The sequence below is a fragment of the Dipteris shenzhenensis genome, chromosome 23 (assembly GCF_047967505.1).
Source record: "Dipteris shenzhenensis isolate YYH24624 ecotype China chromosome 23, Dip_SZ_1.0, whole genome shotgun sequence".
NCBI lineage: Eukaryota > Viridiplantae > Streptophyta > Polypodiopsida > Gleicheniales > Dipteridaceae > Dipteris > Dipteris shenzhenensis.
Genome location: NC_141618.1, coordinates 14,606,145 through 14,622,256, shown reverse-complemented (window position 1 = coordinate 14,622,256; position 16,112 = coordinate 14,606,145). Strand labels below are relative to the sequence as shown.

The window sequence follows — 16,112 nt, the reverse complement described above, 5'->3', positions numbered from 1 at the left end:
ATTATAAAACAACTCTTAACCAACTATATAATCTATAATATTCCACATAAACGATGTTTTTTTAAAAGATGGTTTTGAAGACTAAAATTTAAACGTTTTTTTATTTAAATAAAAATAGCACGAATTTTAAAGATAGCATAGAACCTACTTTAATCTCTCTTTTTCTTGTTCTTGTTTTCTTGCTTTTAATACATGATTTTCTTATTTTAACAAAATTCTTATTTTCTTGTTCTTGATACATGATTTCTAAAAACAAAATTTAAACGTTATATTAAATTCAAAACTTCAGTAATTTGTAAACTTCACTTATAAATTTTTTTTAATAGATTATTTTAAAAAACAAATTATATACTTTTTGACATTTAAATACTAACTTAAACTCTTATTTTCTTTTTTTTAAAAGATCATTTTTAAAAATAAAATTTAAATGTTTTTTTATTTAAATATAAATAACACTAATAAAAAAAATATCTTTAATCTCTTTTTTTTAAAAGATGATTTCAAAAAACAAAATATATACATTTTCAGGCTTTAAATAAAGAATTACGTAATTCCAAAAATAATTTAAAAAACTTTAAAATGCATTTAAAAAAACTTTAAAATTACGTAATTCCTATAATCTAAAATTTAATTAAATTCTACCAAAAAGAAAATGCTACATAAAAAAGACAGAATTTTTCCATTTCACATTTTGAATAAAAAATGCCTCATCAAACGTTTTTTAAATTTAAAATTTTCACATTTTAAATTATAAATGTCGTAATTCAAAAATTTAAAAAAAATTTACAAATGCATTTCAAATTTATAAATATTTTATAATTATTCCTATGAACGTTTTTTTATTTAATAAAAATAGCTCTATTTTTTTTTTTTAAATTTTCATTTTCACATTTTAAATAAAAAATGTCGTAATTCATAAATTCCAAAAAAACATTAAAATGCATTTGAAATTTAGAATTTTTTTATAATTTTTCTTATAAACTAAAATTTAATTAAATTTTACCAAAAAGAAAATGCTACATAAAAAAAACCCTACTTGGACTCTCCCGCTCCGGCTCCGTCCATCTCCGTCGATGTCCGTTGGTGGCTCTCCGTCGGTCGCGCAATTCCGTCGACGTCCCGCAAATCCGAAATCGGTGGATGAGGAGGAGCTCGATCGAGGTATGCGGAATGAGGGGGGTCGCTCTCCTTTTATAAGAAAAATTAGGGTTTAGCTACCTCGATCGAGGTATTCTGCATGCATGCCACGATACCTCGATCGAGGTATTGTGACATGCCCATACATCTCGATCGATCGAGGTATTAACATGCCACGATACCTCGATCGAGGTATTGTGACATGCCCATACATCCACGTCGATGGAGGTATTGACATGCCACGATACCTCGATCGAGGTATTGTGACATGCCCATACATATCGGTACATCCACGTCGATGGAGGTATTGACATGCCACGATACCTCGATCGAGGTATGTCGGCAGCAGCCGGATGCCAAGTCATCGGTCCAGCATACCTCGATCGAGGTATGTCATCTGCCCTGTCGGATCGCACATACCTCGATCGAGGTATGCTGGACATGCCACCTTACCTCGATCGAGGTTGAGCTGGATTGCCAGAATACCTCGAACGAGGTAGATGTGGCATGTATAGGTGGCTTGCCAGCAAACCTCGATTGAGGTAGAGGCTCGGTCCGATGAAAAAAGCCCAGTACCTCGATCGAGGTATTGGCTTGGCTCGGTTGTCCTCGTGTGTGATTTTCATTGGTGCTAATACCTCGATCGAGGTATTGGAGACCGAAGCAAAACCTTTGTATTTTCACTCGAGCGGGTGTCACACTCACCCGAAAGTGGTCCGGAAGTGGACACCCTTAGCTTGCTACCACCCACAAGATCCAATAAAGCATATGAATGAGTTGAAGTAGATGCATGAAAGGGTTTTTGATGATGTTTACCAAGAGCGCAATATTCACAGAGGCCCATGTGAGGACGAGAGCTGGGAGATTCATACCATCCACAAGATCATGACAATTTATAGCAAGTAGCTTGGCAAAATCCAAATGAACAAAAAGATGATGCCATAGCTTGCAGTCCAGATCACCAAGGGCTGTAACCAGGGCTGTAACCACATTAGCAATATCATCATTTAAGGAAAGTTAAAAGAGGTTACCATTCCGCGGAGCAACTGCTATGGTATGTCCATCTTTTTCAATTCGACACTGTGTGTGGTCAAAGCCAATAAAGAGACCGAGATCAACAAGTCGTGCAATAGAAAGAAGATTTCTTTGAAGATCTAGAACATGGAGAACACCTCGCAAGGCTCTTGTTGAAGAAAAAGTGCCAAGATATAAATCACCAACACCCAGGACTTGACAAGTAGTGTCATCATCAAGATAAACCAATTTCTTATGAGGAAGAGCATGATAATTATGTAACCATTGAGATTGATATGTCATATTACTAGTAGCACCAGAATCAAAATAAAAGTGGAACCATCTCAAACATGAAAAGTATCCTTTCTGGAGAGACATCAGAACAGATATGATTTGTCTCTTGATGCGTATGGGCATCTTGTTGTTGAGTAGCCTTATGCTTGAGTATGCTCGTTCGCGATCATAACGCCTCTTGTAACACCGAAAGGATGGATGATTTCCACCACAATATTTGCAAGGAGAATTATTGGATAAGCGGGGTTGCTTAGTGGTAACACCATGTTCCTCATCATATTGTCGAGCCCAACAATCAGAGATAACATGACCATGGTTATCATAGTAAGAACAATGTTTCTCAGGATATTTGAGATGAGAAGAATTGCCACCTCTATACGGATGACCACCACGTCCATATTTGGAGAAAGGACGCTTGCGAGCAACACAAGCTCTTTGAATCTACATCATCTGTTGTTATCATGACAGATTCATGAGGGACTTTACGACGCTCGCATCGTTGAGCGTACTCAATCAAAGAAATACATGTTTGATCAAAATCAATCTCATTTTTGTTGGAAAGGATGGTAACAATATTATCATATAATGGATCTTGGACTGTGTCGAGAAGATAGGTCACCAATGGATTTCGTGGAACAGGTGCACCAGTAGAGCAGCAAGTTGATTGATGATATTCTTGAATGAGTTAATATGAGTTGTCATAGGAGCTCCAAATTTGTACGGAGTGCTCAAAAGATTATGAAGATAAAGAATCTATGTGACAGATTTCTTCTCAGAAGTAGCCAACAAGATATTCCCATATTGCATGAGAAGAAGGAAGGGCAAATACATCTAGCATAAGAGAATCATGTAGAGCAGATAAAATATACCGACGATGAGCTACTTTATCACAAGAACGCCACTCAGTAGAGTCAGATCTACATTGCTCAAAGAGAGGGCCTTGAGTCACAAGAGCATGATTCGGAGTTGCATCAACAAGTTGAGATGGACAAACGAGATCACCAAGAACAATATCTGAAACATTATTACCTTCGAGTATCAATAACATCTTCGCTTTCCAACTAGGAAAACCTCATCCTTGAAACAGAGGAACAGATCGTTGGCCAGAAGGAAAGCCGTTGAACGTTTGTCAGAGCTCATGTTAATGATCGAGAATACAATGGTTGCTCTAAAAATATAGAACTCGAGATACCCCAAAAAAGGATAGAACGTGAGATAGGAGTATACTACAAATAGCATGCATGCCAAGAAAGCGCTTTGAGCTTGTTGATCACGAAACCACGATATTTTTGGAGAAAAGCAAAACTTGTCGATCATGAAATGGAGGTATTTTTGGCAAAAAGCACTACGATCGTGCCGATCATGAAACCAATACGTTTATCATGAAGCCACGAGATTCTTGGTGAAAAGCAGTACAAGCGTGCCGATCACGAAACCAAGAAAAAAGGAGTCGTCACAAAAATTGACGTAACTTTCTACTTCGAAGTCCGATTAGGGCGTTTAAGTGCTCAAAACGAAGAGCACGATGAGAGCTATGCTCTGCAAATGATCTACGATCCGTTTCCATTGATAACTTTTTCAAATTTGCACCAGAAGACCTCCAAAAAAACCACATCAAGTTAGACATGTCAAAATCGACAAGAGAAAATAAACGATGAGATACTTAACGCGCTATGTATTTAAATCAACAACTAATACTTCTTGTCTTTTTTCATTATAGTGAGCATACAATAGCAACACCTTTGTAGCTCTAATACCATGTTGAGAGAGAAGAAGAAGAGATGATAGACACACCAAATAGACTCCCAAAGGCTGTTTCATATTGATCACTAGTTACAAGTTCAAGTTAGGGCAAGCTATATATAGCTCTAACACAAAGCACCAAAAATAAATGCAAACGTATTGGATGAGGATTAGATAGGTATAGATTTAGATAGACGTATATATATGCATTCATAGATCTAATTGATAATTTGAGTCTGATGGTCGTAATAATAGTATGTGTACTATCATTGGGATTAGGACTACTATTGGTAATATTGTATATAGTAGTAAGAGAACTACCATTAAGGAACACTCCAATAAAATTACTAATGGTAGTGACAAAACTACCACTAGTAGTTTGGTAATTACCCCTAGCATCTACAACAAATATTTGATGGGTAGCTAGTATTAGGTTAAAAGGCCCCAATTGTGCTATAATAATGGACCAAAAAATGGAGTGCTATAGCATCACCTAAGGGTCACTTTTTATCCATGAAAGAAACAAGTTGGTGCAACCTAGGTCATATAGATCTAGGTCATGGTACAATGGCACTCAAGCATGTGTAGAAGTCAACAAGATTATCGGCTTCCACTTTAGTTGCAGTCCTTTTGAGAATGGTCATAGGAGAATGAAAAGTTATCCATATGGTCCTAGCGTTGAGCAACATCTCTAAAGTGGAGGTGATCTTTCATAGTGCATGAATGTCATGATTAAGTCTTTTCGACTCAATCAAATATTTTTTCTCGTTCTTGAAGATACAAATGCTTGCAGAATAGTAGTGGAATTAAGGCACACTCACGAAGGTTTGATAAGTAATTTCTCCTTTGTTGTATGCCTCTCTAAAACGGTCATTACAAGCATAGGCATAGTGCTGACCATCTATTGCCTCAAATGTGCAATGAGCTAAGAAATTTCTCTTGGCATCCTTTATATGTCATTCTGGATCATTCACTAAACTCTATCCTTCTTGAAGTGAGGGAACTTGTTTTTCAAGGAACTTAGTGAATTGCATCTCAAAATCTATAGGTTGAAAGAAATTGATGGATTGACTAGAATCTCCTTTGACTGGCCAAAATGCTCTTGGACAGATTACCAAATTAGAAACAACTGGTTTTTCCCCATCAATCGAAGGTTGAAAAATCTTTTCAGCATAGACAATATCTAAGGTCCTACTGTTGGTGAAGACGCCTGCTTTGATCACTGTTGAAGCATGTACAACTTGAGTCTTTTGGCCCCATATATATCTTGGATCCTCATCTGTCACTGCCTCATTCAAGAAAAGATTTAGGTTCTTCATTGATAACATTCCTGCTTCTGAATCTGACTCCATTTCAAGACCCTCCACGTCCTCTTCATGCTCTTCCTCTTCTGTTTTTGCCCTTTCTTTGTAGATGAACGACCTCTTTTTTGAGTTATAGGACTTGGAACTGTAGCTCGTGAAGTACTTGCCTTTTGCATTTGACATCGGGGTTTATTTTTTAGGGGCTCTATGTGAACTACTTTGGATCCCCTACTTCTTCTATTGCCTCCACTTCAAGTATACTCAAGGGCAGCACTTGTTCTGTTATTCCATCAACTTCATGAGTTACACCATCTAAGTGAGTAATACCATGAACGAGAGATGCATGTGCATGTCCTGTCTCATCTGATGCATGTGTCTTAGCCAATTCAATTCATGTCTCAAATGCGTGTGCATGTCTTGTATCATCTGATGCATGTCGTGTCTCAGCCAATTCAATTCCTGTCTTAGATGTAGATCCCTTGTAAGAATCCACTTGTACAAGACCCTCATCCAACGTTACAATGTTTTCTGTCTCATCCACTCCAGTTCCTCCCTCATTTGTATTACCCTGAACTAGGTCTACATGGTGTGTCTCATCACTTCCTTTCCCATGTGTGGATTCTTGCACCTTAGGTCCCTCCAATGAAGTTGAACCTTGTTCAATGACACCTTGAAAGTATTCAAGGATTATCTTTGACTGCATTTTTCTTGCTTCCTGAATGGGAAATTTCTCCCACACATGTTGGAGGATCTCCAATGCAGGAACCAATTCAGGAAATCAAGGTGCTTTTGGTGGCGGCATCACAAAGTGCAATGCATCTTTGTTTGAAAGAAGAAACAATCTGTGTAACCCTTAAACCCTAAACCCTAAACCCTAAAACCTAAACCTAAATCCTAGACCCCTAAATCCTAATCCGTAAACCCTAACCCCTAATCCCTAATCCCTAATCCAAAAACCCTAATTTCTAAACCCTAATCCTTAAACCCTAAACCCTAATCCCTAAACCTAAATCCAAAACCCCTAAATCCTAATCTGCAAACCCTAACCCCTAATCCCTAATCCTAGAACCCTAAACCTAAACCCTAATCCCTAATTCCTAAACCCTCAATTCTAATCCTAGACCTCTAACCCCTAAACCTTAAACCCTAAACCCTAAATCATAAACCCTAAACCCTAACCTCTAAACCATAACTCCTAAACCCGAACTCCCAAACCCTAACCCATAAACCCTAACCCCTAATCCCTACATCATAATCCCTAATCCCTAAATCTTAAACCTCTAAACCCTAAATCCTAAACCCTAAACCCTAATCCCTAATCCCTAAACCGTAAATGTTAATCTTGACCCTCTAAACCCTAAACCTTAACCCATAGAAACTAACCCCTAATCTCTAAACCCTAAACCTGAACTCCCAAACCCTAAACCCTAATCCCCAAACCCTAAACCCTAATTCCTTGCAAACCCTAAACCCTAAAGCCTATTCCCCAAACCCTAAACCGAAACCACCAAACCCTAAACCTAAACCCTAACTCGCAAACCCTAAACCCTAAAGCCTAACCCCCAAACCCGAAACCCAAACCCCCAAACCCTAAACCCAAACCACCAAAACCTAAACCTTAAACCTTATGAGTGATTTCAGTAATATCATTTATTTAAGTAATAGTTTTCATTAGGATAATTCATAAGTGGGAGTGGAATTGATAGTAGGAATGTGGAAATGGGAGAGGGAGGTGGGAGGGTGGGAGTGGGAAAAAGGGAGAGTGGGCGTGGGAGTAGGAGAGGGGAGGTGGGTGTGGGAGTGGGAGTGGGAGAGGGAGTGGGAATGGGGGAGGTGGGGGTGGGGGTGGGAGGGAGTGGGAGTGGAAATGGGGCAGGTGGGGGTGGGGGTGGGGGGGGAGAATGGGAGTGGGAGTGGGAGAGGGAGTGGGAATGGGAATGGGGGAGGTGGAGGTGGGCATGGGGGTGGGAGGATGGGTGTGGGAGTGGGAGAGGGAATGGGAATGGGGGAGGGGGGGTGGGGAGGATAGGAGTGGGGGGAGTGGGAATGGGGGAGGTGGGGGTGGGGGTGGGGGTGGGGGTGGGAGGATGGGAGTGGGAGTGGGTGGGAGAGGGAGAGATACCTGGATGGAGGGACAAATGGAAGAGAAGATAATGTGATGGAGAGGCCAATGGGAGAGGAGACAATGATATAGAAGGACCAATGAGAGAGAAACACTTAAAACCCTAGCTTTTCTTACATATACTCTCCTCCTCTCATTGTTTCTCTCATTTCAACAAGGAAGAGCGAGAGGAGAAGCAAAAGGAGGAGCAAGAGCAAAAGCAAGCACAAGCATACATCTCAGCTTTCTTCCAGGTACTTTTTTTAATTTTTATTATAGAGAGAGAACTTAGAGAGAGAAAGAAAAGAGAGAGAAAAGAAGCTAGAGAGAGAGAGGAGAGAGAGAGAGGGAGGTGAAGGAAGAGAGGGCCGAGAGAGAGGGAGAGAGAGAGAGGGAGAGGGAGAGAGGTAGTGTGCGAGATAGAAGTGAGAGAGAGAGAGGGACAGGGAGAGGTAAAAGAAGATAGGCACCACTGTCGCAACAGTGACAGCGCGTTGGGGAGAGAGAGAGAGAGAGAGAGAGAGAGAGAGAGAGAGAGAGTGAGAGAGAGAGGGGGGCGTGCGAGAGAGGGAGAGGGAGAGGGAGAGAGGTTGCGAGAGAGAGAGAGAGAGAGGGAGGGAGGGAGAGGTGAAGGAAGAGAGGCGAGGTGAAAGAAGAGAGGTGCCACTGCAACGGTAGCGCACTGTAGAGAGAGAGAGAGGGCCGCGTGAGAGAGAGACAGAGGGAGAGAGAGAGGGAGAGAGGTTGCATGAGAGAGAGAGGGAGAGGCGATGGAATAGGGGTGCATTGCCGTGGCAGTGTGTGACACACACAGAGTGAGAGAGAGAGATAGATGCAGAGAGAGAGAGAGAGGTGAAGAAAGGGTGGCACGCTGCCGCGGCAGTGCAGAAGAGATAGATAGATAGAGAGAGAGAGAGAGGGAGACAGAGAGGGAGAGGGCAGCGCGCACGCAAGAGAGAGAGAGAGAGAGAGGTAAAGCGAGAGACTAGGCAAGGAAGCGAGAGAGTAGGCAACGTGAGAGAGAGAGGAAACAGAGAGGAGGAGAGAGAGAGAGAGAGAGAGAGAGTAAATAAAGACGAGAGGAAACGGAGAGGAGAGGGGAGAGGAAATAAAAAGGAGAGGAAAGAGAGAGAGAGAGAGAGAGAGAGAGAGAGAGAGAGAGAGAGAGGAGAGATGAAATTTAGAGAGGGAGGGAGTGAGAGAAAGTACGAGAGAGAGGGAGAGAGAGAGTAAGAATGAAAGAGATAGAAAATCTTACCAATGAGGAGGAAGGAGTGCACGACGATCAAGGAGGGATAGAGGAGAGATGTTTTGATGGAGGGGCTACGATCAATGAGGGATATTAGAGGAGAGATAGTGAAGGAGAATGTAAACATGTGGAAACCTCGGGGGGGTCACTCATCATATGTAACCCTATCACGTGAGTTCAACAGAAGGATATTTTTTAGTTCTAAAATTTACAGAATTAAATATACATAAGGGACTATTTAAAATAGTTTTGGAAAAAATTTACAGATTTGTATAGAAAAGGGGTACATTTTATTAATGAAAAAATTTACAGATAAGGGATTTTAAATATAGGCCTTGAACGCACGTGATATAGAGGGTTTATACATAGTGACCCCCCCGAGGTGGAAACTTGCAAACAAAACTATCTAACTTGGTGTGTAATTTAGTCGAAACTTAAACAAACAAAACTATGAACCTTGGTGTTTGAAAGAGAAACGTGTGGAAACTTGAATTTCATATTTCCTGCCTTCTTTTAAACTATGAACCCTTGTGTTTGAAAAGCCAAACATGTGGAAACTTGAAAAGTGTGTGAAAAGACAAACATGTGCGAAAAGACAAACTTGTGAAAACTTGAATTTTAAATTAAGAAAAAAATTAAATGAGTTTCACTTGCATTTTCAATTTACTAGTTTAATTTCTCAATTAAAACTTTTGGAATATAGTAGAAAAAAATGCATTTTGTGTTGGAATATAGAAACTATAATTTCAAATTTCTCACCCTTTTGAAAATTTTAAAAGTAGTTTAACTTACATTAGTATATTATTAGTTTAATTTATTTCCTTTTAGGAGAATTAATATATTCTTCTACGTAAATATTGAATTCTTTATTTTAAGTCTTATTTTCTTAATTTTACGTTTAAATTTTATATTTTTCCATAAACTAAGTTAATTTAAATTTATTTATATTTTAAATTGTGTGATTCAAACTAATAATAATTTACTTTGTCAAAATTTAAACTTCTTATTAATGTGAATTCTAAATTCTTATTAGTTTTAAGTTAAATTAATTTGAATTAAAAAGGGTTTGGGGGTTTGGGTTTAAGGTTTGGGGATTGGGGGTTTAGGGTTTGGGGTTACAGGTTTAGGGTTTGGCTTTGGGGTTAGTGTTCAGGGCGTTAGGGATTAGGATTTGGGGGTTAGGGTCTAGGGTTTAGGGTTTGGGGTTTAGGGATTAGGGTTTAGGCTTTGGGGGTTTGGGTTTAGGATTTGGGTTTAGGGTTTAGGATTGGGGTTTGAGGGCTTGAGGGTTAGGGTTAGGGTTTAGGGTTTGGAGTTTGGGTTTAGGGTTTGGGGGTTTGGGGGTTCGGATTTAGGGTTTAGGGTTTGGGGGTTAGGTTTGGGGGTTTGAGGGTCTGGGTTTAGGGTTTAGGGGTTAGGGTTTAGGTTTAGGAGTTTGGGTTTATGCTTTAGGGTTTAGGGTTTGGGATTTACGATTTAGGGTTTAGGGTTAGGGTTTAGGGTTTAGGGTTTAGGGTTTGGGAGTTTGGGTTTAGGGTTTAGGGTTTTGGGGTTAGGTTTTAGGATTTGAGGGTTTAGGGGTTATGGTTTAGGGTTTGGGATTTTGGGTTTAGAATTTAGGGTTTGGAGTCAATTTGAATTTTTAGTTTTTATTATTTTTCATAATGTCAAATTTAAATTAATTAAGATTTTAACTTCTTATTAATGTGAATGTTAAATTCTTATGAGTTGGAAGTAAATTAGTTTTTGTAAATAAAAATTTTGTCTTATTTTTAAAATTGTTTGTCTCAATAGTAATTGTCTTTTTTAAATTCGCAACCTGAGTATATTAAAAAGAACAATGGAAAAGAGATTATTTTTTGCTTTTAGCTCGCAACCTAAGCATATTAAAAAGAACAATGGAAAAGAAATTATTTCTTGCTTTTATTCGCTTTGACGGTTGATGTAGTCTAAATTAGCATATATTAGTTTATCCTTAGAGGAGAGAACTCCATAAAAACCAATCAAAGCCATGCTCAAAACGACTAGTTCCTAATCGGAGTTCCATTCGTTCACATGTGGTTTCACACTCACAACAACCCTACCATTTAAGCAACGATCAAGGTTTTAAAAATTTCAAGATGATTGGAAGTTGTATCGATGGACAGGACATATTATAGTTGTATCAGTTATGGGAGTGGACAGAGCAGATTTTATTTGTACCAATTGTGGGAGTTGACAGAGCATATTGCACTTATATCAGACAGACTTCAGATTTGCATTCGATTGTACTTTATTTCATTTTACACTATCCATGAGTTCATGAGTTCATTTTACACTATCCATGAGTTCATTGTAAATCCTTTTTTTTTTTCACATTTATGCATGTATCTAAGCCTTGTAAAGCCTTTTAGACTATTCCCAAAGCATGAAATTGACACTTATACCATTGGGAAGAATGAAAACTTGAGGTGTATCAATGGGACTCATTGTACTTTTGATTTATCAAAGCAATTGTAGTTTTCATGCAAAAGTATTATATTATTTGTACCTAAAAGTTTTGTTGTGCTTTAATATAGGATGGATCTTGACGCTACAGTATTTATCAATGGTATGACACTGAAATACAATGGAAGAATTTATGCCCTGAAGGACTTCACAAACTGTACCATTGTTGACACCACAAAGAAAGCATGATTCTTGGTACTGAGCAAAGGAAATCTCATTCTAGTGATGACAAAGAGAGAGTTGGAGAAAGATGAGCAGGCATCAGATGTATCTTTATGAAAGAGCAATTTGATTCAAGGGGGCACTTTACTAGGAATAAAAATTGGAAAAGATAGCAATACAATGATGATTTACACAAAGTCAAGACTCATCCAGAGCAATATTTCTTGTAACCTTATGATAATGTCAAATTGCAAGCACAGCTATTGCTATTTTTTAGAGTACAAAAGAGGCTTCCATCATGTCTCATGTCTATATAAATCTTTTAATTTCTTGAATATTCAAGAGTGTTATAGTTTTCTACATTGAAAGTAAAAAGAGTTTTGCAGGTCTCTTGTGTATACCTTTTTTAAATTTTGTGAATCTTCAATAGCATGGTTTTTCATGGATTTAAACTAATAACTCGGATTTTTTAATTTAAGAATACAGTTCTTAAAAACAAGAAATACAAAATTAGGATTTAATAGTAGTTTTTGCATTATTAGTGCAACATTGTAGAGAGATATTTTGAAATGTATTATGTGGAAATGATCGTGCCAGAAAGTAAATTTTTTGTTTCTCGAATGACATTTTCATAAAGTAAACTTTTCATTTGGGAAGGATTTTAAGGAATAGTCCAAAAGTAGACATATGAGTCCAAAATTAATGAAATAAGTGTTATTAGATAAAGAATTGAATGATCCATCCTTCTGAGAACTATCTACAAGAACATCTCTTCATCCCTATGAAGACCTACTATTGTTTTCATTTACACTTTTCATTTGGACATGAGTGATTCTTGAGGAAGGGCCAACATAGATGTGTTGCATAGTACAAAACATTCTCAGAGAAGATGTCTAATGTCTTCTTTCTGAGGGATACATCATTTGTAGAGTAAGCTAAGATAAAAACCATTCCAAGTAGTAAAAACTCAAAAAACTAGATGTGGATGAGTAAAACTTATGCCGAATATGATTGTTAAATGCATTACAAATGATTTTTAGGCAAGACTACTTTGATGGATATTAAACTATAGTACTTTGATGGATACATTGCAACTTGCAAGCTAAGACAATAAATCATTGCAAGTAGTAAGAACTTAAAAAAGTAGTTATGGATAAGTGATAATTATGCCAAATATGATTGTGTAATGAGTAGTTGTGAATTGATACAATTGAAGGGCAACTAAGGTCATGCATAGATGTGGGCAAGTGATAACTATGCCAATATTATTGTATAATGAGTTGTGAATGATAAATAAGCAAGCCTACTTTGATACAAGTGAAGGGTAACTAAGGTTATACAATCTCTATGCAATGTACATAGCCCAAAAGAAGCATTAGTATAACACACTTAAAATTTAAAGGAAACAAATAGCTATGAACAAATCTTGCCTTCAAGAAGACCTAAAGGGTATGATCCATAAGTTTTTGTTGGGGGTCACATCTCGAATCATGTTCACAAATGCATAGATTTTTTAAAGACCTTTTTAATTCCAAAAGCATTTTTATTTTGTTGGGGGTCACATCTTGAATCATGTTTACAAATGCAAGGATTTTTTAAAGACCTTTTTTAATTCAAAAAGCATTTTTATATCAATTTAAACACATTTACACAATTTAAATCATTAAAAATGTCTACTTTTATTCGCACTTAGTTAACCATTATTATACCACATAATATCTCATTTTTTTGCATGGTATATATATACAAGTAGTATTTATCATGTGTCTAGTAAGAAGGCCATGTTTTGATAAAGCATTGATTAATCCACCAATCACCAAGGGAAAAAAACCTTAGTTGAGGTTTTTTTAAAACAATTTTTATTTGAAGAAATCGATTAAATCAATTTAAAGAACGGTTTTAATCAAGCAATTTAAATCCTATGCTTAGAGGTTCTATGAATTGAGTGCACAAATGTTTCCTCCTTCATTGTGAATATGTATAAGATGGGGCTATGACAAGTATTCACTTTTAGTTAACTATACTCCCATTACACAAGAAACTTGGTCTAAGGTGGGATGATGACTAGAAGAAACATGAATGTATAAGATGAGGCTATGGCAACCATTCGCAACTACACTCCATTACACTCAAAGTGGGATGATGGCTAGAAGTGTGAATGCAATGTTAACTGTCTATTGGTTGTCACCTAATTTCTCCATTAATTGGTTTGCACATCATACTTTCCACCTATCTGTTCTGAAGGCCTTAATATCAACAAATTGTTCCATTCATATACTAGACCTGAGGAGAACTCTCATAATTTTTGCTCAACCATACTTCCATCTGCCCTTGATGTCAATAAATTATTCATTCATCCAAGGAGAGTTAAAACCTTTTAATAGAGAAACTCAATTAATTTTTTGGGGGTGACAAGATTACATAGCTCAATAAGATCAAAGGGATAGCTCAATACGGTCAAAGGGATAGCTCAATAAGGTTAAAGGGATAGCTTTAAAATTTCATGCAAAGGGGGGACTTGAATGCAAGACATCCTTTACCCACCTAGAATGATTTTAAATCCACTAGGCTACATGAAGATGGTTTCAAATTGTTACTCTCATAAATAAGGGCTCCTCCCCTCATAAGTAGAGGGATGTCCTCATGAATCGGTGTCCTCTTTGCTCTCCCCATGCCTTTCCCACCCGCCCCTCCTCGAGTAATTATACATCCTTGAATTGAATATGAGGGGACCTCTTGTTTAAACAATGTGAGCAAAAGCAAGTAGAGAAAACATGATGCTATCGAAATGGAGAAAGATGGTAGATGAGAACATATGTACTAGAAAGTGAAATCAATAAGCAATTATGTAAATGTGAGTTACTACTATGGATATTTTAGAGAGAATATATACTTTACAACATTGCCTTACCTTTATGTTTCTTTAAAAGAAATTAGTTGAGGAAAAATCACATTGGATGAGTCTAATACATAATAGGTCACCTTGAATAGTAGTGGATTCATCTTAGTTATTGAAGGGCATATCTGTTATTCTAGATTGAAGACTCGATTGTCTATCATTATGATGAAAGAGAACCAAGATTGATCCTATAAATGAAGCTTTAAGGGAAGTGTAATTACAATTCCAAAGGACCCTTTATTAGAAAGAGAAACAAGATAAACATAAGAGAAAACTCCAAGGTAAAAAGGATGCACAATTTTTCATTTCTATTTTTTCCCTAAGCACACACCAATATCGAACTTCGGGAGCTCATTTCCCTATGAACTATGTGAACAAGAGAGGAGCTTCTAGAGGGAGTCGAATACAAACAACCAGCTTAGGTGGGCGAATACCCAAACAGCCTGAGATGCCGCCGCCACGTAAGAGAAAACTTTCAAGGTAAAAGGACGTATAATGACAACACAACCCTTATTAGTGTTTGTGGTGAAGCGCGTGCTTGGCCTCCTTTTTGGCTTCCTTCCTCTCGTGCTTCTCGTGAACTGCCACCCCACCAGCTCCGATCGCAATCGCCCCAGCGACGTGCTCTCGCACCTTGTGCGCGTGACGCTCCTCAGGATGCTTCTTTGCCTCATGTCGCTCATGCTGCACAAAATCGAACAGCAAAGCAAGAGTCAGGACAACGAGTCAAACAAAGGCCAGGCAACCCAGGAGTAGCCTGCTCACAATAGCTCTTTCTCACCAGGGCAAATACACCGGCCGCTACGGCGCAGGCATCTGCCATATGTTGGCGCTGCTTGTGCTGCTTCTCCTCTTGCTGAGCAGAATGCATTTTTTTGGGCTGGATAGGTGGACGTGGTGTGGCAGAGGGGGTGCAAGATGTGGAGAGGCTTCACAGTAGGGGAATGGAAATTGAGACGGAACTACGCAGGGACGAGGAAGGAGGATGAACTATGATTTTGGGCTGGAGAGTGGAGGAGCATGAATATATGCAGACATGGGAATGCGCTGGTTTGGCACACGCTTTGAGTTTCGTGGGGAGCACACAATTCTATAAAAAACGAGTCCAAAGAAATGCGTGGCCTACATATGGTACTTAATGTATTAAGTCAATTGGAAGCTTCTTCATCTATTTACATAATATATATTAATGGTTATTACATTATTTATTAATATCATTAGTATTTAATATTGAAGACTATTATTATTGTTATTGAAAAATATTATATCATGCATTAATAAAGGTGTATTCATTTCTTTCCATGATATATGTTGAAGCCATGGGGTCCTAAAATGGCCTCATCCTTAGGGGCTTATGTCATGAGGGGGCGAGAAATAACCATAAAGAAATGTCACCTTAGTAGAAGAGGGGTCATATCAATGGCTTTCAAGGGTAGGGGAAATAGCACCATGAGGTAGAGAGCTTTGGGGTGCGATTTCCCATGCGTCATAGCTTTGTACTTAATGGGCCTATTTTAGCATAGGTGGTTTTTATACACTACTATCAATTTGATAATGATGACAATGGAGGAAAATGTCAATCCCCTCTTATTAGGAAGTTCATGGTTGAAAATGGACAACGTATTATGCATGATTGGGGTATCAAGATGTTGACATTCCATATATAGGATAGTGAGATCTCAGTTTGCGTAAATCCTTGATGTATACAAAGAAAATCAAACA

The 16,112-nt window shown here is 38.0% G+C and overlaps 1 protein-coding gene across 1 annotated transcript; it reads right to left on the bottom strand.

Moving 5' to 3' along the window:
• Positions 1 to 14,705: 14,705 nt before the first annotated feature.
• Positions 14,706 to 15,304, bottom strand: LOC147887038 (uncharacterized). The gene is made up of 2 exons (XM_087394972.1): positions 15,172 to 15,304; positions 14,706 to 15,074 (listed from the first exon to the last, which is right to left on the bottom strand). Exons 1-2 carry the CDS (start codon positions 15,259 to 15,261, stop codon positions 14,904 to 14,906), a joined length of 261 nt encoding a protein of 86 aa, XP_087251098.1. The 5' UTR covers positions 15,262 to 15,304; the 3' UTR covers positions 14,706 to 14,903.
• Between the last annotated feature and the right edge of the window lie 808 nt (positions 15,305 to 16,112).

Excerpts from the sequence above, each read along its gene's own strand:
- LOC147887038 (XM_087394972.1), bottom strand. The coding sequence starts at position 15,261 with ATGCATTCTGCTCAGCAAGAGGAGAAGCAGCACAAGCAGCGCCAACAT. Across the intron at positions 15,075-15,171 it reads CGGCCGGTGTATTTGCCCTG|CATGAGCGACATGAGGCAAA; the intron begins GTGAGAAAGAGC and ends GATTTTGTGCAG.